The sequence below is a fragment of the Geotrypetes seraphini genome, chromosome 4, assembly GCF_902459505.1.
Source record: "Geotrypetes seraphini chromosome 4, aGeoSer1.1, whole genome shotgun sequence".
Classification (NCBI taxonomy): domain Eukaryota; kingdom Metazoa; phylum Chordata; class Amphibia; order Gymnophiona; family Dermophiidae; genus Geotrypetes; species Geotrypetes seraphini.
In genome coordinates this window covers 135,054,161-135,076,932 of record NC_047087.1, presented here as the reverse complement: position 1 = coordinate 135,076,932, position 22,772 = coordinate 135,054,161, and the positions used below count along the sequence as shown (strand labels likewise).

The 22,772-nt window shown below is 43.6% G+C and overlaps 1 protein-coding gene across 4 annotated transcripts in view; it reads right to left on the bottom strand.

The window, feature by feature from the left end:
• CBS (cystathionine beta-synthase) overlaps nt 1–22,772 on the bottom strand; it is a 370,635-nt gene that overhangs the window by 79,539 nt on the left and 268,324 nt on the right. For all 4 annotated transcript variants that reach the window (XR_004539237.1, XM_033942214.1, XM_033942217.1 and 1 more), the window contains exon 15: nt 3,807–3,891. Coding sequence is in view for 3 of the 4 variants with exons in the window: in XM_033942214.1 (XP_033798105.1) it covers nt 3,807–3,891 (85 nt within the window). In the remaining variant the exon portion in view is untranslated. The remainder of the gene's footprint in view (nt 1–3,806; nt 3,892–22,772) is intronic.

Sequence of the window (22,772 nt, the reverse complement as noted above, 5' to 3'; positions counted from 1 at the left end):
ACCTGTACAGGGGCATCAACACCTTCTTCCTTCTACTGACTACGCCTCTCTTTATACAGCCCAGAATCCTTCTGGCAGCAGCCACTGCCTTATCACACTGTTTTTTCGCCTTTAGATCTTCGGACACTATCACCCCAAGGTCCCTCTCTCCGTCCGTGCATATCAGCTTCTCTCCTCCCAGCATATACGGTTCCTTCCTATTATTAATCCCCAAATGCATTACTCTGCATTTCTTTGCATTGAATTTTAGTTGCCAGGCATTAGACCATTCCTCTAACTTTTGCAGATCCTTTTTCATATTTTCCACTCCCTCTTCGGTGTCTACTCTGTTACAAATCTTGGTATCATCTGCAAAAAGGCACACTTTTCCTTCTAGCCCTTCAGCAATGTCACTTACATACATATTGAACAGGATTGGCCCCAGCACCGAACCCTGAGGGACTCCACTAGTCACCTTTCCTTCCTTCGAGCGACTTCCATTAACCACCACCCTCTGGCGACCTCCTTGCCAGCTATATTGCGGGAGTTGGATATTTATGGTGGGGTGTCGGGCTTTCGGGTGAATGTTGGTAAATCAGAGCTCCTCAACATTAACTTGCCTGCGGACCGGGTGTCCTATCTCCGAGACCGATATCCGTTTCGGTGGGTTCAGCGTTCTTTGCGATATCTCGGTGTTTATTTTGGATCGCCGGAAGTGGATTTATATGACCTTAACTTTCCCCCGCTCTTTCGTCGTATTCGCCAAGATTTGCTTAATTGGAAAGATCTGTATTTCTCTTGGTTGGGCAGGGTGGCCATCGTGAAGATGATAATTTTGCCTCGTTTGTTGTTCTTATTCCAAGTATTGCCTCTTTGGGTGGGTAGAAAAACGTTAGAGGGGGTTCAAAGGCATATCTTTAATTTTATTTGGGCTGGGAGGCGGCCAAGGGTGAGTAGGAAGGTTCTATGTATGGGGAGAGGGGATGGGGGGCTGGGGGTCCCAGATGTGGTGAAATATTATCAGGCTGCTCAGCTGCGCGCCCTTTTAGAATGGCAGACGCAGACGCCGAAACCGTGGGTGGAAATTGAGCAAAATTTAAGTGAGGGGGTGCCTTTGTTACATAGGCCGTGGGTGCCTGGTAGGGCGTGATTAGTCGGGGGGGTATCTTCAGTAGTGACTTCCTTGAGGGTATGGAATCAGACCCGAGCTTGCTTACTGGGGAGTAGGCGACATTCATGGTATACTCCGTTGAGATACAACCCTGACTTTCCACCGGGAAGGGATGGGAGAGTGTTTGCAGACTGGGAGTCACGGGGTTTGGTATGTGTGAGACAGTTGTGGGACCCGGTCCGGGGAGGTGTTAGACCCTTTGCAGAACTCAGGGGTAAGTTCGGGTTTGGGATAAGGGATCTGTTCCCCTACCTACAGGTCTTACATTATATTAGGACCTCGGGTCTTCTGGGAGACTTGAGGGGTGGTAAGATGCCCTTTGAGCTGTTATTGAGTCCTGTGCTTCGGAGGGGAGCTCTCTCTGCAATATATAGGTGCCTTAACGGTAGGGGGGTTCCCCTCCCCTACATGAGGGCCTGGGAAGATGATTGTGGTTCGGCTATTTCCTGGGATACTTGGGGGGACATATGGTCGGAGATCTCCTCGGCGGGGATTGCTGCTTTGCTGATCGAGAATGGTTACAAGGTCCTCTTTCGGTGGTACTATACCCCTCAGGTCGTGGCTCGTTGGCGGGGAGGGGCGAGTGTTCTGTGTTGGAGGGGCTGTGGGGAAGTGGGTACCTATTTTCATATGTGGTGGCAGTGTAGGCAGGTGTGTGGATTCTGGACCGAGGTCTTTGATCGGGTATCCAGGATCTTAGATGTCCAGATACCGGCCGATTGGCGACATGCCTTGTTGTTTTGGCATCAATTGGAACTGGCTGGGGGTGACTCTTTGTTTTGTAAGTTGGCATTCGCCGCTGCTCGATTGGCCATTGCCTCTTTGTGGAATCAGGCGCTCTCTCCCACATGGGCCCTGGTGGAGCAACGTTTGCTTAATTGGCAGAACCTTTATTACTTAACGGCCTTGCGGCATGGTAAACTCCATGGCTATGCTCATGTGTGGCGCAACTTTCGGGCTTCTGTGGGGGTCTGTGGTAGGGGTGGTCAGGGGCTTTGAGTTGGCCTTGGGGTTGGAATAGATGGGCGATGATTGGGGGGATCCCATAACCATATTCCTTTTTTAATTTTTGGTATCTGTTTGGAATTGACTATCTCTCAACCATATTGAGAGCTGTAGGTATTGTGTTTTGTCCCTGGGGGATGGGAGGGGGGATATTGGCTGTGCTTTGGTGGGTATGTTAGATTGTTCTTATTAGTTTGTAGGACTTGCACATGTTTAAGCTGTTGATGTTAATTCTGTGTGCTAGTTTGGAGTGTGGTATTCAGCTCTCTGTATTTTTGTTCTTGCATTTCATGTGCAATTGTTCTGTACTGTTTGGAGTGTTTTTTCAATAAAAGCTTTTCAATTAAAAAAATAATAAATTTCCTGAATAACTTGATTTTTAATTCTCTCCTGAAGGTTTTTTAGTTGGATATTGTGATCAGCAGGTTGGAGATGCAGTGGTCTAGTTTTGCTGCTTGGGTGGCTAGTAGGCTATCAAACATTATCTTATGTTGTATGCCTTTGATTAGGGGGGGGGGTGAGTGAAAGGTGCCAGTGTTCTCATTGGTCTGAATGTGTTGTTCCTGGTTAGGCGAATGTTTAAATAGGTTGATCCATCGCCATTCAGGGCTTTGAATAGCGTGCAGTAGGATTTGTATAGTATGCGTGCTTGTACAGGGAGCCAGCGTGAGTCTTGGAAGGCAGTAGTAATGTGGTCATATTTTTTCAACAAGTATATCAGTCTGAGGGCTGTATTTTGCACTGTTTGCAATTGTTTTATCATGTTGGCAGGGCATGACAGGTATAGGATGTTACAGTTGTCTAGGAGTCCTAGAACTAAGGACTGGATCAGGAGTCTGAATTGGTTTTTGTCAAAGTATTTTCAGATTTGTCTTAAGTTGCGCATGACTGTGAAGGCTTTCTGGACTGTTTTGTTGATTTGGAGTTGCATGGTGCAGCCTTTGTCTATCACTATTCCCAGCAGTTTAATTGGGTTGCAAGGGGTATGTGATGGAGTTTATTTCAAGGTTTGTTATGGTTGGGGTTTTGGTTTTGTTTTTTTTCGAGAAGTAGGAATTTAGTTTTGTCTTGGTTTAGTTTGTGGTCTTTCAACCATTTTGTCACTGTTTCTAGTTATTAGGTGTAGTATGCTTGTTGTATTGAAGGTATGTTGGTCGAAAGGAAGGAAGATGGTGATGTCATCTGCATAGTTGTATGAAGTTATGCCTAGTTTGTCCAAGCAAGTACCGAGTGTAGCTATGTAGAGACTGAAGTGTTCGAGATAGCAGAGAGCCTTGAAGGACTCCAGAGCGGTTGGTCCAGGAATCAGATTTTTCTGTTTTAACTCTATATCTCTTGAATTGAAGAAATCCTTGAAACCATATGTAAACTTTCTACCTGTGATTCCTATTGCTTCCATTGTTTGTAGCAGGATATCCTGGTCTGCCAGGTCGAATGCTGCAGTGAAATCAAGTTGTATGATCTGGAAGTCTTACTTACATGATTCTGGATGTAGAAGTCTTACTGTACATGGTTTTCATTAAACCGTATATTATAATAGACTGCATCTCTGGAATCCTACAATTTTACTATTTGTTATTATGAGTGTGTATGGCAGGACATTTTACGCTTTTCAGTAGAATTCTGTCCATCTTCATCAGGATCTACTCACACTGAATTTGTTCATGCACCACAAGAGCAAAATGATCTGTCTCCAAAATCCGCGAGAGCTTCCCAAGGTTGTCATTCAGATGTACCTAATAGAGAAAAGGAATTAAAGACACATTTCCAAAATTAAAAGGGTGAGAGGAAAATTTACTAGTTTTATGCACCCACCATAATCAGTGCTCTTTGTTTCTACTGCATCTGGGATGATTTATATCAGTGGTCTCAAACTCAAACCCTTTGCGGGGGATTTGTAGGTACTTGGAGGGCCACAGAAAAAATAGTTAATGTCTTATTAAAGAAATGACAATTTTGCATGAGGTAAAACTCTTTATAGTTTATAAAACTTTCCTTTAACAGTTAAAAGGAAAGATATATAAACTATAAAGAGTTTAACCTCATGCAAAATTGTCATTTCTTTAATAAGACATTAACTATTTTTTCTGCAGCCCTCCAAGTACTCTATTTTTTCTGCAGCCCTCACATTTAAAGTTTAATATCTTTTCTTTCTCAAAATTGGCACATTTCAATCACTATATTGAAAATAAAATCATTTTCCCTACCTTTGTTGTATGGTGACTATTTTTCTGTGCTTTCAACTATGTTTCCAGGGCCTTCTTGTCCTTTGACTGTTTTTCTCTCCGTCTCCACTTTCTGCCTTGCATCCATCTTTGGCATTAACTTAATGTTCAATTTTTCTGCTTTCTTTTCAAAATCTACGTTTCCATGTCTTATCTTCTCTTCCTATCTCTCTCTTCTTCCGTCCTATTTCCATGGTCTGACATCTCTTTCCTTTCTTTCTTTCTCTCCCTCCCTCCTTCCTTCCTTTCCCCTGGTCTGGCACCTGTCTCCTTTTCTTCCCCCATTCCCTGGCATCTCTCCCTCCCCCTCTATGGTCTGATATCTCCTTTCCTTCCCTCCCTCCCATGAACTTGGCTTCTTCTCTTGTTTCTCGCCTCTTCCTTCTCCTTCCTTCCCTCTCTTTCCCCAATTGGGTGCAGCAGCAACAGAAGCAGCATTTCCCTTCCCCCTTTCCTGTGCAGGAGAGGCATTTCTCTTCCCCCTTCCCTTCCATTTGGAGCAGCAGCGTGTCTGGCCGGCTCGTTCCGTTCAAAGCCGCGGGTGGTGGCTCCTTGCGAGATCCATACCTGCGTCTGAAGCCTCTCTTATGTTGTGACGTTGTGACACACTGCTGTTCCAAAAGGAAGGGAAAGGGGAAGAGAAATGCTGTTGATCGCGTCCAGACTGTGGGCTGCAAATAAAACCTGGAGAGCCACATGCGGCCCGTGGGCAGCGTGTTTGAGACCGCTGCTTTATACACTACTGAGGAAATGGTTGGTGTACATAAATGTTTACTCAAGGAATGTGTCCTCTTTGGAAACTTTAAAATAAACATCAATATTAATAAAATAATAGATGAGTGTTTTATTATCAATTATTTAGTAACCACTTATATCCTTATACATTCAACCTCATAATTATTCAATTGCTTCTCTCTCCATTCACTAATTTTTCAAATGTCTACAATGTAATAAAATTATTTTGAAGCCTACATGAAAAACCTCCAGTCTTCTGCATTAAGTATTAGATAACTGTGTAACAATCAGCTGCATACCAACATATATTTACAAAGAATTTACATGCCAAATAATTTCCTTTTAAATAATTTTTCCAAACTTTCTGGAATGTATTCTTTTCTTCTCCAACTCACCATGGTCTCATTTTATCTAAAGGCTTCCTCTTCTGTAACTTGTCTCTATGGGGCATGTTTACTAGTGCTGCCCGATTCACGATTTGAATTGATTCACCGATTCACTTTGGGTGAATCGATTCAAATAGATTTGGTTTAAAAAAAAAAAAATCAGCCTCGACGATTCGGTGGGGTCAGTCAGGAAGTGCATGAGGCTATGCCAGTCATCTTCAATGCAAGACCCGCGCACCTGTCCAGAGCTCTATTCCATCCCCTCCCCCCTGTGGGATCCGGTACTTATTTACCCTACTAGCTCCCCAACAGCACTGCACCTGTTCACCATTGGGGCTGCGGGCAGCGTTACAAACACGCTTCCTTCACAAGCCCCGGAAGCTTTTCCTCTGCTACAGCATCTGGCCATAGAGAAGGCTGTCTTTCGAGTGTTAGGGTGGGATTTGGTTTCCTGGTTCAGTTTACACGCTGTGGAAGTTGGAATTTGTGTGCTGTGCAGAGTGAGAAACAGGTTCGGGTAGGGCGGAACAGTGGCTAATGGAGAGATCAGTGTTCCACCGACAACTGTCATGGGGTCAGAATGGATGAAAGACTTCCCATGTTGTGCATCTTTGGGAGAATTCTCGCCTAAGCAGGGACAGGAAACTGTAGCTGAGTGATAGGCTTCCAGGGCTGTTGAAGGCATTGCCCTCGCGACCCCAAGAGCGAAAGTGCAGCAAGCAAGTAAAGGATCCCGCAGGGGATGGGAGAATAGAGTTCTGGACATGTGAGCGGGCCCAGATGAGTGGGACAGGTTGATGCTGGAGTTTGGTTGGGGGAAGAGGAAATGTTAAAAAAAGACAGTGAGAACAGGACAGGAACAAAGAGCAGAGTACTGGGTAAAAATCTGGATCTCGTGCTTCCTTGAAAATGATGAAGGATCTGACTGGGAGAGAGATGGTGAACAATGGGATTTAGGGAGGGAAGGAACAGAAAGGGAGATAAGTCAGACACAAGTGATGGTGTGGAGAGGGGGTGGGGGATAGAGATACTGGATAGGAGGGTAGTTGGAAAGAAAAAGGGAGAGCTGGTGGACCCCGGGGTGGTGGGGAAGGAGTGAGAGATGCTGGATGAAAAGGTAGTTGAGAAAAGGAGAGATGGTGGATCGGGGATGGGGTGGGGGGTCCATCGCTGCAACTGCAGGGATGGAGATGAAAAAAGGAAAGATGCCAGACCTCCAGGGGAGGGAAGGGGAGGACAGAGATGGATGGTTATCACAGAGAAAGAAGGAAACGACAAAAGGGCAGGAGACCCTCGCAACCTTCTGGTAACCTTCTGGTTATCAGAAGACAACCAGAGCCTGGGACCAGCATGATTTCAATAATGACCAGACAACAAAAGTTAGAAAAATAATTTTATTTTCTGTTTTGTGATTACAATATGTTAGATTTGAATGCGAATGTGAGCTAGGATTTAACAGAGAGAGGAAAGATCTTTTTTTTATTTTGTTTACACCACAGTGTCAGTGCAAAGGGGGTGAAGAGGCTATAAAAGAGGTGAAGAGGTCATAAAATAAACCCACCAGGATGTCTGAAAAAAAAAACAAAAAACCTAATTGGGCAGGAAAATCGAATTGAAAAATTGATTCAATAGGCTGAATCGAATCGAAATATTTTTTCCTGAATTGGGCAGCACTAATGTTTACTAAGCTATGCTAAGCAGCGACAGAAATGGAGCATGGCGGTCAATGACAGCTAGCTGTCATGACTGCTCTTAGTGCTGCTACAAAATACAGCACAAAGGAGGTAAAAAGATGAAGCAAATCTATCAGCTGTCTGATAGTGCTGCTGCCTCAGGCCACTCCACTGTTCAGACTCACCATCCATCCCCTCTTCACATTTAACACTCCCTTCCCAATCCTTCTGCCCAGGGCCGCCATCAGAAATTTCTGGGCCCCTTACTGAGCAATCCTATTGGGCCCCCCACGCACCCCTTCCCCCCCCTTCTCCCCCCTCCCTTCTTCCATGGGCCGAATACACACATACTTTTCTGCTAATGCTCCACCTAAGCCAGTCCCGTAAAATCTTTTCACGTCCATTGGGTGATTTGGCCTAGAGGAGATATTCATAAAAAGAACGTCTGTCAAGATCTTTACTCATAGACTGTGCCATTTGCTTTAAATCATCTTCCATCATTAATCCAAATTGCACAATTCTTTCTCTGTCTTTGTCCTGAATGGCATCTGGCCACATTGCTGGATCCTTCCAGTCAACAAATTTATGAGCAGGCGCGGAGAACGCATTTTTAAACAAATGTAGTTTATCCTTGTACTCCTTATGTAATTTTAATCATCTATGGATATGTTTGTATGTTTATTGTTCAAATGGTTTTATTTATTTCCCCAAATTTATTTTTGTTATACGCATTGAAAATATTTGATACTAGTGTTTAAGCCCGTTAGATTAACGGGTGCTAGATGACCGCCTCTCCTGCTTTTGAACCTGGGCAGGGGCAGAGGCAGAGCCGGGGCGGGAGGGAGTGACGGTGGGAGAGCAATTTCAAAGCCTCGGCAGCGGCGGCTCCTTGACCAATCCGCGCTTACAACGTCCCCACAATCGCGGTCTGGCTGGCTCCCCCACCAAAGCCCTTCGCAGCGGCAGCCCCTCCCGCATCCGTCCCCGCGTCCCAAGCCTCTCCGAAGGCCGGCTCCCACGAAAATGGTACCCCTCTGTCCAAAGCCGCGGCGGCAGCCTCCCTCAAGACACATTTCAAATCTGACATATTGTAATCACAAAACAGAAAATAAAATTATTTTTCTTACCTTTTGTTGTCTGGTCATTATTCATACCATGTAGGGGTCCCAGGCTATGGTTGGCTTTTGATAACTCGCTTGCCAGGGCCCCTTCTTTCTTCTTCCCTCCCTCCATCCCTGCAGCTGAAGACAGGCACCCCCCCCCCAGTGGTCTGAGACAGGAGGGAGCAGTTAGGAGAGGGTCTGAGGGCAAAGAGGGGCTCAACAGCGCACAACCACCTTTCCTTCCCTCCCTCCATCAGGTGCAGTGCAGCTCCACCAATGTTAAAAGGAGCCGCGTCGAAATCGGAGGCCTGCCACTGCCGTAGCACTTTCCACTCTGCCTTGGTCCCGCCCCTTCTCTGACATAAGGGACTGGGGCAGAGGGAACGTGTTACGGTGGCGGCAGGGCTCCAATTTCGACGGGTCACAGTAGGCTCAGGAAGACTGCGACATGTAACACAGAAACATCCACCTTCACTAATATTACCTCTACAGAATTCCTTCGCTCCACTAGTGCACTGCGATACTCAAGAAAACAGAAGGGAGGTGGGAATGGAACCAATGAAGGTAACTCAAGAGAGCAAGCACACCCTAAGCACAAATAAAAAGGTCAAAAACAGAAAACTATTACTGTTGGGGGATTCCATCATCAGAGGCATTAACCTTGGAACACAAGGCGAGGAGACCAAAATAGTGAAATGTCTTCCAGGATCCTCAGCTACCAGGAGTTTCAGGCAAATACAGACTATAATGAAGGAAGAAACTAAGGATTTTAACACTGATGTTGTCATCCATCTGGGAACAAATGACCTGGCCAACAACTCCACACTTGCAGCACAGAAAGCTTTTCGGGAGCTTGGTGAGGGCGTGAAACCTTTTGTAAAGACTTTAGCTTTTTCTGAAATACTGCCTGCATATGGAAAGGGGGAGCAAAGAGTGAAAAACACAGAGGACTTTAATAGATGGCTCAAAGCCTGGTGTCATCAAGAAGGCTTCAGGTACATAGGAGGATGGGGAAATACATGGAAGGACAAGAAGCTATATTGCACTGATGGGCTACATATTATTACAGCAGGAAAAAGAAATCTTGCAGAGAAATTTAGACAATATTTTTCTAGGCATTTAAACTAGAAGGTGGGGGTGGTGTAAGTACGAAGGACAATTATAGAGACCACCCCCGGCAAAAGAAAAGATATGATAGTAGTAAAGACTGCAACACAAGCAATATCAGCAACTCATTTCTTAGTACTACAACGGAAAGTGAAACGAAACAAAAATCCATACGAAAAAGGAGATTATCGCTGAAAAATAGCTGGAAAGCGATGACCACAAATGCTCGCAGTCTAAGCAACAAAGTTCATGATCTGCAAGCCCTGAGGTTAGAGGCAGATCTAGATATTGTCGCTATCACAGAGACATGGTTCAGTGAATCACATGGATGGGATGCAAACATACCGGGATATAATCTTTTTAGGAAGGATAGAGATGGTCATAAAGGTGGAGGAGTAGCTCTCTATGTAAAGATCAATATCCAAGCGACCGAAATGCAAGGGACCTGGGGAGAGGAAGAAGCGATATGGATTGCTCTGAAAAGAGAAGATGGAACTTCTATCTACGTGGGTGTAGTCTACAGACCTCCGACTCAATCGCAGCAAATTGATAAGGATCTGATTGTGGATATCCAAAAGTTTGGAAGGAAAGAGGAGGTTCTGCTGTTGGGAGATTTCAACCTGCCGGATGCGGACTGGAATGTTCCGTCTGCGGAATCGGAAAGAAGTAGATAGATTGTGGATGCCTTTCAAGAGGCTCTGCTCAGACAAATGGTGACGGAACCCACAAGGGAAAAAGCGATATTGGATCTGGTCCTCACAAATGAAGAGAGTATCTCTAATGTTCGAGTGGGTGCTCACCTGGGTAGTAGCGATCATCAAACAGTTTGGTTTGATATAACGGCTAAAGTGGAGAGCGGCCGCACGATACTTAAAGTCCTAGATTTAAAACGTACGGACTTTAATGCTATGGGAGAGTACCTGAAGAAAGAGCTGTTAGGATGGGAGGACATAAGAGAAGTGGAAAGACAGTGGTCTAAGCTGAAAGGAGCGATAAAAATGGCTACGGACCTTTATGTGAAGAAAATCAATAAAAACAAGAGAAAAAGGAAGCCTATATGGTTCTCCAACCTAGTGGCTGAGAAAATAAAGGCGAAAGAGTTGGCGTTCGTGAAATATAAAAAAAACCAAGATGAGGAGAGCAGAAAGGACTACAGGGTGAAACTGAAAGAAGCCAAGAGAGAGATACGTCTGGCGAAAGCACAGGCGGAAGAACAAATGGCTAAAAATGTAAAAAAGGGAGACAAAAATTTTTTCAGATATATTAGTGAAAGGAGGAAAATGAAAAAAGGAATTGCTAGGCTAAAAGATGCTGGGAACCAATATGTGGAAAGTGATGTGGAGAAAGCGAATGTGCTAAACAAATACTTCTGTTCTGTGTTCACAGAAGAAAATCCTGGAGAAGGACCGAGATTGTCTAGCAAAGTTACACGGGTAAATGGAGTAGATTCTGCGCCGTTCACGGAGGAGGATGTTTATGAGCAACTTGAAAAACTGAAGGTGGACAAAGCGATGGGACCAGACGGGATCCATCCCAGGATACTAAGTGAGCTCAGAGAGGTTCTAGCGAGTCCTATTAAAGACTTGTTCAACAAATCTCTGGAGACGGGAATGATTCCTGGGGATTGGAGGAGAGCGGATGTGGTCCCTATTCATAAAAGTGGTCACAGGGATGAAGCAGGAAACTACAGGCCGGTGATCCTCACTTCAGTTGTTGGAAAAATAATGGAAGTTTTGCTGAAAGAAAGGATTGTGTACTTCCTTGAATCTAATGGGTTACAGGATCCGAGGCAACATGGCTTTACAAAAGGTAAATCGTGCCAAACGAACCTGATTGAATTTTTTGATTGGGTGACCAGAGAGTTGGATCGAGGACATATGCTAGATGTAATTTACTTGGATTTCAGCAAAGCGTTTGATACAGTTCCTCATAGGAGGCTGTTGAACAAACTTGAAGGGCTGAAGTTAGGACCCAAAGTGGTGAACTGGGTCAGAAACTGGCTGTCGGACAGACATCAAAGGGTGGTGGTTAATGGAAGTCGTTCGAAGGAAGGAAAGGTGAGTAGTGGAGTCCCTCAGGGATCAGTGCTGGGGCCAATCCTGTTCAATATGTTTGTGAGTGACATTGCTGAAGGGATAGAAGGAAAAGTGTGCCTTTTTGCAGATGATACCAAGATTTGTAACAGAGTAGACACCGAAGAAGGAGTGGAAAAGATGAAAGAGGATCTGCAAAAGTTAGAGGAATGGTCTAATGTCTGGCAACTAAATTTCAATGCAAAGAAATGCAGAGTAATGCATTTGGGGATTAATAATAGGAAGGAACCGTATATGCTGGGAGGAGAGAAACTGATATGCACGGACGGGGAGAGGGACCTTGGGGTGATGGTGTCCGAAGATCTAAAGGTGAAAAAACAGTGTGACAAGGCAGTGGCTGTTGCCAGAAGGATGCTGGGCTGTATAAAGAGAGGCGTAGTCAGTAGAAGGAAGAAGATGTTGATGCCCCTGTACAGGTCATTGGTAAGGCACCACTTGGAATATTGTGTTCAATTTTGGAAACCGTATCTGGCGAAGGACGTAAGAAGACTTGAGGCGGTCCAGAGGAGGGCGACAAAAATGATAGGAGGCTTGCGCCAGAAGACGTATGAGGAGAGACTGGAAGCCCTGAATATGTATACCCTAGAGGAAAGGAGAGACAGGGGAGATATGATTCAGACGTTCAAATACTTGAAGGGTATTAACATAGAACAAAATCTTTTTCAGAGAAAGGAAAATGGTAAAACCAGAGGACATAATTTGAGGTTGAGGGGTGGTAGATTCAAGAACAATGTTAGGAAATTCTACTTTACGGAGAGGGTGGTGGATGCCTGGAATGCTCTCCCGAGAGAGGTGGTGGAGAGTAAAACTGTGACTGAGTTCAAAGAAGCGTGGGATGAACACAAAGAGTCTAGAATCAAAAAATAAGATTAAATATTGAACTAAGGCCAGTACTGGGCAGACTTGAATGGTTTGTGTCTGTATATGGCCGTTTGGTGGAGGATGGGCTGGGGAGGGCTTCAATGGCTAGGAGGGTATAGATGGGCTGGAGTAAGTCTTAACAGAGATTTCGGCAGTTGGAACCCAAGCACAGTACCGGGTAAAGCTTTGGATTCTTGCCCAGAAATAGCTAAGAAGAAAAAATTTAAAAATTTAAATTGAATCAGGTTGGGCAGACTGGATGGACCATTCGGGTCTTTATCTGCCATCATCTACTATGTATGTTACTATGTAAAACTGTGGTAATACTGCCTCCACTTTGCTAAATTTAAAATAAAATCATTTTTCCTACCTTGTCTGGTGATTTCTGGTTGCACTTTCTTCTTCTGACTGTGCATCCAATCTTTCTTCCCTTCTATCAGCCTGTATGCTTCCTCTCCTCCACACCTCATTCCCTCCCCCAACTTTTTCTTCCTCTCTCCCTGACCTTTCTTTCTTTTTTTCTGTTTCTCTTCTTTCCTTCTGCTTCCCTGCCTACCCCCTTTCTTTCTTTCTCCCTGCCATTCCCCAAGCCGCTGCCATCGGGGAACAGGACCCACCAGTGGATAACAGGCCCCAAAGCTGACGCCGACGCCGACACATGCTCTCCCTGCTTCGGGCCGATCAGTCTTCCTCTCCCCGACGTCAATTCTGCCGTCGGAGAGGAAGTTCCGCCCAGCCAGGCAGCAATTGGCTGGCCCGAACTTCCTCTCCCACTGCAGAATTGACATCGGGGAGAGGAAGACTGATCGGCCTGATAGATTAGATCGCCAAGACAAAGTGAGTCCTGGGTGATCGACTCACTTTGCCTTGGCGAGCTACTGGCGCCCCTGCCTTAGAACACTGCCTAGAACCCTGGGGGAGCCCGGGCCCCCTGTCAGCTCTGGGCCCCTGAATGCAGGACTGGTAGTACTGCCCTGATGGCGGCCCTGCTTCTGCCAAGATGCCTTCCCATCCTGATCCCCTCCTGACATTCCAAACCCACCTCCCGATACCCTCCCACTCCTTATCCTCTCCTAATTATTCTATTTAAATTGTTTATTAATTTTATAAAAACACATCTTACAATCAAGTGTAACAGATTATTCATCAATAATATTCTTGAAAAACACTTATGTACTATACATGAATACAAAATAAACAATCCCCTCCCCTCCCCCCTCTCTGGATTTATATGTAGAATATGAAATCTTTAATATGGTGGGTACACAGTATTATTAAAGTTGTTTAACATAAGAATCTAATGGACCCCAGATTCCTATAAATCTTTGTGATTCATTTATTTTTTCTGCAAGCATTTTCTAATATCGGTAATACAGACAAGGGTCTCCCACCAAAACGGCATTATTCAGCCTATCCCATTGTTTCCAGTTCCTAGTAATCATTTGCAAAGCCACACCTGTCATGATGAATAGAAGTTTATCTTTGGAACTATTTAGCGGGCTATTTTTCATAACTGAGGTACCAAACATTATAATTCCATATGATAACAGAATTGGGACTTCAAGAATCGAAATTATTTTATTCCATATGGACCTCCAGAATCCGAATATTAATGGACAGTGAAATACAAGATGATCTAACGTTCCAATTCCTAACTGGCAATGCCAGTACCTATTAGAACGTGTAGAGTATTTTATGTAATCTCACTGGAGTCCAAAATACTCTATATATTAAATAGTATAAAGTCTGCCGCATTAAAGCTGAGGCTGTACATCTCACTCTATGATTCCAAAACTTAGGCCATTGAGTTTCTGAAATATTAATTTGCAACTCTAAACTCCAAATATCTTGCAGGCCTGTTTTGGACTTTTTAGGTTCATATTGCCTTATTACTTTGGACCATGTGGAAGCCTGATTGATGTCCAAGGAATTCTGCTTGAAAACATAAAAATAACAAGCTCTGCTTTCCATCTAAAGAATGCCATTCAGGAATTCCTTTTTGGATAGCTTGTTTTAATTGTATCCATTTAAAGTTTTGCTTCCCTGATAAACTGAATGTCTGCTGTAACTGGAAGAAGGATGCAAATTTATTATTGTGACATACGTCTTCTAATTCTAGCTTTTAACCAATCCTTCCATAAAATTTTAGAATTCCCAATCTTAATTTTAGAAGTTAACCACAAGGATTGGCACTTTGCTTTCTTAATAGAAATTGGCAATGTGGCATCCAAGGACCTTAAAGTCTTCCAAGTTGAATGAAAAATTTTATTGTCTTTATATATTTTTGGAAGATCAATATTTAGGGCTCCTTTTACTAAGCTGCGATAGCGTTTTTAGCGCACGCATTTTAGCGCGCGCTAAACCCACACTACGTGGCTAGAACTAACACCAGCTCAATGCTGGCGTTAGCGTCTAGTGCGCGTGCTATTCCGTGTGTTAATGCTCTAACGCAGCTTAGTAAAAGTAGCCCTTAATATATGTTTTAAACAAAGTGGTGCCATAAGTTGATTCTCAAGTATAAGCCAATCAGGAAGAATTTCAATCAACTCTGGAATATACCCAATATATTCCTTGTCTTAAAATATAAGCTTGGTGATAATTATAAAATTTTGGAATATTCACACCACTCTTCGACTGAACTAGCTGTAAAGACGACAAGGCAATTCTAGGTGTTTTTCCAGACCATAAAAAATCCAAACGAGCTCTGTTGATGTTTTTATAAAAAGAATCTGAAAGTAAATCGGTATCATACTCATCTGATAACAAATTACAGGAGTAATCATCATCTTAATGGTTTGAACTCTCCCCCACCAAGAAAGATGTAATGGGTTCCATTTCTCACACATTTCCTTAACCATCATAAGAATACATAAGAACATAAGAAGTTGCCTCCGCTGGGTCAGACCAGAGGTCCATCGCGCCCAGCAGTCCACACCCGCGGTGGCCCATCAGGTCCATGACCTGTCAGTGGTCCCTGAACTCATCCTATAACCTATCACTACTTCTATCTGTACCCCTCAATCACCTTATCTTTCAGGAATTTATCCAAACCCACTTTGAATCCCTGTATTGTGTTCTGTTCAATCACAGCCTCCGGGAGTGCGTTCCATGTGTCCACCACTCTTTGGGTGAAGAAGAACTTCCTGGCATTGGTTCTAAACCTGTCCCCTTTCAGTTTCTCCAAGTGCCCCCTTGTACGTGTTGTTCCCCACAGTCTGAAGAATCTATCCCTATCTACCTTATCTATACCTTTCAGGATCTTAAAAGTTTCTATCATGTCTCCTATAAGTCTCCGCTTTTCCAGGGAGAACAGCCCCAGATTTTCCAGCCTGTTGGCATATGATAAGTTTTCCATACCTCTTATCATTTTCGTCGCTCTTCTCTGGACCCCCTCAAGTATTGCCATGTCCTTCTTGAGGTACGGTGACCAATACTGGACACAGTACTCCAGATGCGGGCGTACCATTGCACGATACAGCGGCATGATGACTTCCTTCGTCCTGGTCGTGATACCCTTCTTGATGATACCAAGCATTCTGTTGGCCTTCTTTGAGGCTGTCGCATATTGTGCTGATGCTTTCATTGTTGTATCCACCAGCACACCCAGGTCTCTTTCAAGGTTGCTTACCCCTAGCAATGATCCCCCCATTGCATAGCTGAACATCGGGTTCTTTTTCCCAACATGCATGACCTTGCATGTGGCGACGCCACCTTGGACTTGGTCCTAAATGGTCTCACGGGACCGATAACAGAAGTAGAAGTCATGGCTCCACTGGGAACGAGTGATCACAATGTAATCAACTTTAAACTGGACATCGGGAAAGGGAAACATGCCAAAACCTTAACCACCACCTTAAACTTTAAAAAGGGTAAATACGATTGCATGAGAGCCATGGTAACAAAACGACTTGAGAAGATGGTGGACAAACTTGAAACAGTAGATCAGGCATGGTGCCTATTGAAAAATACTATTGCAGAAGCGCAAGATCTCTACATTCCGAGGATTTCTAAAGATCGGAGAACTAAAGGCAAAGGAAAACCGGCATGGCTTACCATACAGGTGAAGGAAGCCATAAAAGAAAAGAAGGACTCTTTCAAAAAATGGAAATGCACAAAGACAACCGAAGCCTGGAACAAACATAAAGATGAACAGAAGAAATGTCACAAGGCGGTGAGGGATGCAAAACAGGACTATGAGGAAAAAATAGCCCGGGGGGGCCAAAAACTTCAAGCCCTTCTTTAGATACGTGAAGGGGAAAAAACCTGCAAAAGAGGCAGTGGGACCCCTGGACGACAAGGGAAGAAAAGGGTACATCAAGGAAGATAAACAGATCGCAGACAAACTAAATTCCTTCTTTGCGTCCGTCTTTACGAAGGAGGACACCTCAACAATACCTGAAGCGGAGAAACTGTTTACAGGAGAAATAGAGGACAGCCTCACCACAGTTGAAGTGAACTTAGATCAGATATACTACCAGATCGACAAACTTAAAAGTGACAAATCCCCTGGACCGGATGAAATTCACCCAAGAGTCTTGAAGGAATTGAAGGTTGAAATCGGAGAGTTATTGCAAAAACTTGCAAACCTGTCAATCAGAACTGGTCAGATACCAGACGACTGGAAGAAAGCGAACGTCACGCCAATTTTCAAAAAAGGATCGAGAGGAGAACCGGGCAATTATAGACCTGTGAGTCTTACGTCTGTCCCAGGCAAGATGATTGAATCACTGATCAAGGATAGCATAGTTCAGCACTTGGACACACACGACTTGATGAAACCCAGTCAACATGGATTCAGGAAAGGGAAATCGTGTTTGACGAATTTACTCCAATTCTTTGAGACCGTGAACGAGCAAATTGATAGTGGAAAGCCGGTGGACATAATATACTTGGACTTCCAGAAAGCGTTCGACAAAGTTCCACACGAAAGACTTCTCAGGAAACTACAAAGCCATGGCATAGAGGGAGATATACAAAGATGGATAGGCAAATGGCTGGATAACAGGAAGCAGAGAGTGGGCATTAATGGGAAGTTCTCCGACTGGGAGATAGTGACTAGTGGTGTACCCCAGGGCTCAGTACTTGGACCGATCCTTTTTAATATTTATATCAATGACTTGGAAAACGGAACATCCAGTGAGATCATCAAGTTTGCAGATGACACAAAACTCTGCCGGGCAATCAGATCGCAGGAGGATAGTGAGGAACTCCAGAGCGATTTGTGTCGGTTAGAAAAATGGGCGGAGAAATGGCAGATGAAGTTCAACGTGGAGAAATGCAAGGTAATGCATTTAGGCAGTAAGAATAAGGAATACGAGTACAGAATGTCAGGTGCAAGTCTGGGAAAAAGTGTACAAGAAAGGGATCTGGGTGTACTGATAGATAGGACCCTGAAGCCGTCAGCACAATGCGCGGCAGCGGCAAAGAAGGCAAATAGAATGTTGGGCATGATAAAGAAAGGAATCTCGAGTAGATCGGAGAAAGTTATAATGCCGCTTTATAGGGCAATGGTCAGACCCCACTTGGAATACTGCGTCCAACATTGGTCTCCCTACCTAAAGAAAGATATAAAACTGCTGGAGAGGGTGCAGAGACGAGCAACCAAACTAGTGAAGGGTATGGAGAAACTGGTATATGAGGATCGACTTAAAACACTGGGATTGTTCTCCCTTGAGAAAAGGAGACTGCGTGGGGATATGATCGAGACCTTCAAAATACTGAAAGGAATCGACAAAATAGAGCAGAGAAGATTATTTACATTGTCCAATTTGACATGGACAAGAGGACATGAAATGAAGCTAAGGGGGGACAAGTTCAGGACTAATGTCAGAAAGTTCTGCTTCACACAGAGAGTGGTTGGCATCTGGAATACTCTCCCAGGGGAGATTATTGCAGAATCGACAGTCCTAGGCTTCAAAAGCAAACTAGATGCATATCTCCTTGAGAGAGGCATATAAAGTATGGTTGGCTATAAAATAAACCAGGTGTATACCTGGCAGGGCCTCCGCGTGTGCGGATCGCCGGACTTGACGGACCGAAGGTCTGATCCGGAGATGGCGCTTCTTATGTTCTTGCATTTCTCTATATTAAAACATCTTTCATTAGCAAGCAAGGTCTCTTCTATAGTTCTTTGAAATATTATCCCTAGGGGGGCGCTGGTGAGCACATCCCTGGGATGGACGCATGATAATTGAGCTCCAGCTATAATCTGTAATAACCCGAGAAAAACATCTGAATAACTCAATATTTTTGAGTGCACCGCTCTCTGTTCAACAACTGAACATGTCAACTACAAAACCGGGCAAGCGCAAAAATGCAGAGCCTCCCTCGCCACAAAAAATACTTTAGATAAACATGAGGAGCCATCTGCGGCCTCCATTATGGACGAGCTGCGATCAATACGCAATCTTCTCCTAGACACTAAACAAGATATCACCGAAATGAAAGTTGAGCTGTCTACACTTCGGGAAGAATTTACTAATGTCAAGCTCCGAACGGAGATTCTAGAAGCTAAGGCCCAAATTTCGGAGGATTCCATCAAGCTTCTCTTTAAACAGACCTCTCGTATAGCACAGCTTGAGTCAGTGCTGGGAGATGGAAAAAAATAGGGCAAAAAGAAACAGTTTTCGACTTCTTGGATTACAGGAAGGAAGGGAGGCTTGCGAGCTTACCGATTTTCTGGCTGCCCTGTTACCTGAACTTCTCAAGATATCATCAGATACGAAGCTTGATTTCGACACGGCCTATCGAGTCCCCCAACACGTGGTGCGCCATAATAGATTCCCGAGACCGATTGTGATTACTCTCCTGCGTCAAGCTCAAGTTCAACTCATTTTGCAAAAAGCCAAGATGCATTCTCCGATAATCTTCGAGGGCAACAAATTAATCCTGGTACCTGATCTATCGAAAGAAACAGCTAAGAAGAGGAAACAACTCCTTGCTTTTCGTCCGAAACTATAAACGATGGGAGCCAAACATGGTCTCCTGTACCCCGCACGTATGCGGGTTACCTATAACAATACCACCAAAGACTATACCAACCCTGCTGATCTCACTGAATTTATTGAGAGTGTTCATCCGACCGCCATTGACAAAACTTGAACGCCCACATAAAGGAGCGCTTGGTGTTCTTCGTGGTGCCTTAACACACATTCCTCTCATCTCATCTGTTTTGAGTGCATCCCGGTAAACATGGCCATGTGCATGCAGCCATTACAACATTCTAGTCTTTGCATGTACACTCTAAGCTAGTTAGATGTTTTTCAAACAAACTCTTATACTGCTGGTTCACAATTTTATCCATGCTCTCCTATTACTGCTTTCCTACCCATGGGGAGTTTATGGTGTCTTATCTTTGTTCACATTTTCCTCCTTGCAGGTGTTTTTTCATTACAGGTGTATGCAAGAGGATTTATTTTCCTTTACTTGATACTGCGATTTCTCTACATATCTGATGTGTTTTTTGTGAATGATCTCTACTTGCTATTACAGAGAGGTGATCTATATCATCAATTCGTGACAAATGTGTGTATAATTATTTTCACTAGTTACCTAACATTAGCAATCGCTCTAACTGTGTTTGAGGTTTGGCATTTTTCTGTTCTCTACCCATTCTCTACCTTTTTCAGCACTTGCCACTCTGACATTCCCTATACAAATTTGTTCCACAATACCATACAGCAAAGACCTACTACTATTCTTACCTCTGACTATTTTTCTCAGGCCACTCCACCTACTTGGTTCACCAAATTCTGTGCAGTTTTCCTTACAATTACTATGTGTTTCCACTATACAACGATTTCTCTCACATTACCTTCATCTAGCCATGCTACCTGTCTTCTCAGCACTACTTTTGCTAGTATTCAAGTTTATTCTAGTTTCAAGTTTATTTAAAATAGTTGATATAATCGCAGTATCCAAATCCAATGCGATTTACAAAATTAAAAATAGAAAAAATAAAAAATTTCCAACAAACAAGACATTAAAGACAATTATGACATAAAAACACTGATGAAGAGGAGGGGGGAAAAATGGATTAAATACAATTTGAAAATAAATAAAAAGGAAGGGTAAGGAAACAAAAGGTTGGGGAACAGTACCCACTTAATTTCTTTTTTTTTTTTTAAGTTCAATCAGTTTTATTAGCATTTTGTAATAGAAATACAAGCATAGACCTCATATACATAAGAAGTTTTCAGTGTTCCTTGTCCAGATAAATTCCAGGGAATGAGATAATGTGATTATGAAAAGGGTCAGTTAAAGGTGTCCTTAAACAGCCAGCTTTTTAATAGGCCTTTAAATTTAGTACATTATATCACTGTCTTAATAATCTTGTCCATTGGTGCAACTGGTTGTTTGATATAATCAGCACATGTCTTACAGAATGGGTTCAACTTATGTCAGTTATTCTCAACCGATTATGATTACTACTGGTTCTGCCATAAGATATGTTATATTAATTGCATCATCCATCTCAATGTACTATTTAAGTTACTCATTTTTAGTCCTTGGAGATTTTGGCATATAGTCTGGGTTATCTTACTTACCCTCTTAGCAGAAAAGGCAATCCATGTTATTATGCTCTCATGCAACTTAGTCTGCAATTTCACTGTTCATTATACCCAGCTGTCTATGCTAGCACTCAAGTACATCACATGAGTACTAAGGGCACGAGTATATTGAAAGCTCTCTATGGAGAAGTGCTATTCAGGTATAGTTCTTCATACCCAATTGTATTTTCTTGCATCAGAATAAATCACATGCTATATTATTCTGATCTTGCATATATGATGTTTAATGTGCAATTTTATTGCTCTACATACCCAGTTGTAGTGTTTGCATCTGAGTACATCACACAATTAACTTATTTTTCCCTGAATGTGAAAGGTTTTACTAACCCAATTAAAAGATGTAAAGTACATCGTTATACAGAACAATATAAACCAGATATTATATTCTACCAAGAAACTAATTTATCTGAAACAGAGTACAAAAAGATCTCTCCCAAATGGGCGCACCCACCTATATACTCACCTGCTATTGGTAAAAAGAATGGTGTTATCACTTTGATTACACATCGCTCTGATCTTAAGATTATTTCACATTCTAAGGATGACATGGGGAGATGGATTAAAGTTGAACTGTCTTGTGGTACTTCTAAACTGAATTTCATCAATATATATGCCCATAATGTAGATGACCCTAAGTTCTTTCATACACTCTCTGATTTGATTTCTGCTTCAGGAAATATACCAAGAAACCAGCAAGGGAGGAAGTGGGACCCTTGGATGATGGAGACAGGAAGGGAGTGGTAAAAGAGGAAAAGGAGATAGCTGACAGGTTAAATGAGTTCTTCACGTCAGTTTTCACGAGGGAGGATACTACTAACATTCCGGAACCCGAAGAGATCGTAAAAGGAGATCTGGATGAAAATCTGGTCCAACTAGAGGTAAGCAAGGTGGATGTCCTCAGGCAGATAGACAGGCTAAAGAGTGACAAATCGCCAGGTCCGGACGGCATTTACCCAAGGGTACTCAAGGAACTAAGGAACGAAATAGCTGAGCCACTTCGACAAATATGCAACCTATCCTTAAAAACTGGAGAGATTCCGGAGGACTGGAAAATAGCAAATGTCACGCCCATCTTCAAGAAAGGCTCAAGGGGAGACCCAGGAAACTACAGGCCGGTGAGCTTGACCTCAGTCCCGGGAAAGATGATGGAAGCGCTGATTAAAAGACAGCATCTGGGAACACATCGAAAAAAATGGGCAGCTAAAGTTGAGCTAGCATGGTTTCTGCAAGGGCAGGACATGCCTCATGAACTTATTACACTTCTTTGAGGGGGTAAATAGCCAGGTGGATAAAGGGGAATCCATAGATATCATTTACCTTGACTTCCAAAAAGCCTTCGACAAGGTGCCACACGAAAGACTGCTAAGGAAGCTATGGAACCACGAGGTGCAAGGGGAGGTCCACCGATGGATCAAAAACTGGCTGGCGGGCAGGAAACAGAGGGTTGGAGTAAAGGGCCATTACTCAGACTGGCAATGGGTCACGAGCGGAGTTCCACAGGGGTCGGTGCTGAGACCGCTCCTGTTCAACATATTCATAAACGACCTGGAGGCGGGAACAAAATGTGAGGTCATTAAATTTGCGGACGACACCAAACTATACAGCAGGGTCAAAAATACGGAGGACTGCGAAGATCTCCAAAAAGATCTGACAACACTGGAAGAGTGGGCCAAAAAGTGGCAAATGAGCTTCAACATAGGGAAATGCAAGGTCATGCATGTAGGGAATAAGAACCCAATGTTCACTTACAAAATGGGGGGATCACCGCTAGGGGTGAGCAACCTTGAAAGGGACCTGGGAGTGATGGTTGATACAACATTAAAGGCGTCGGCGCAGTGCGCCACAGCCTCAAGGAAGGCAAACA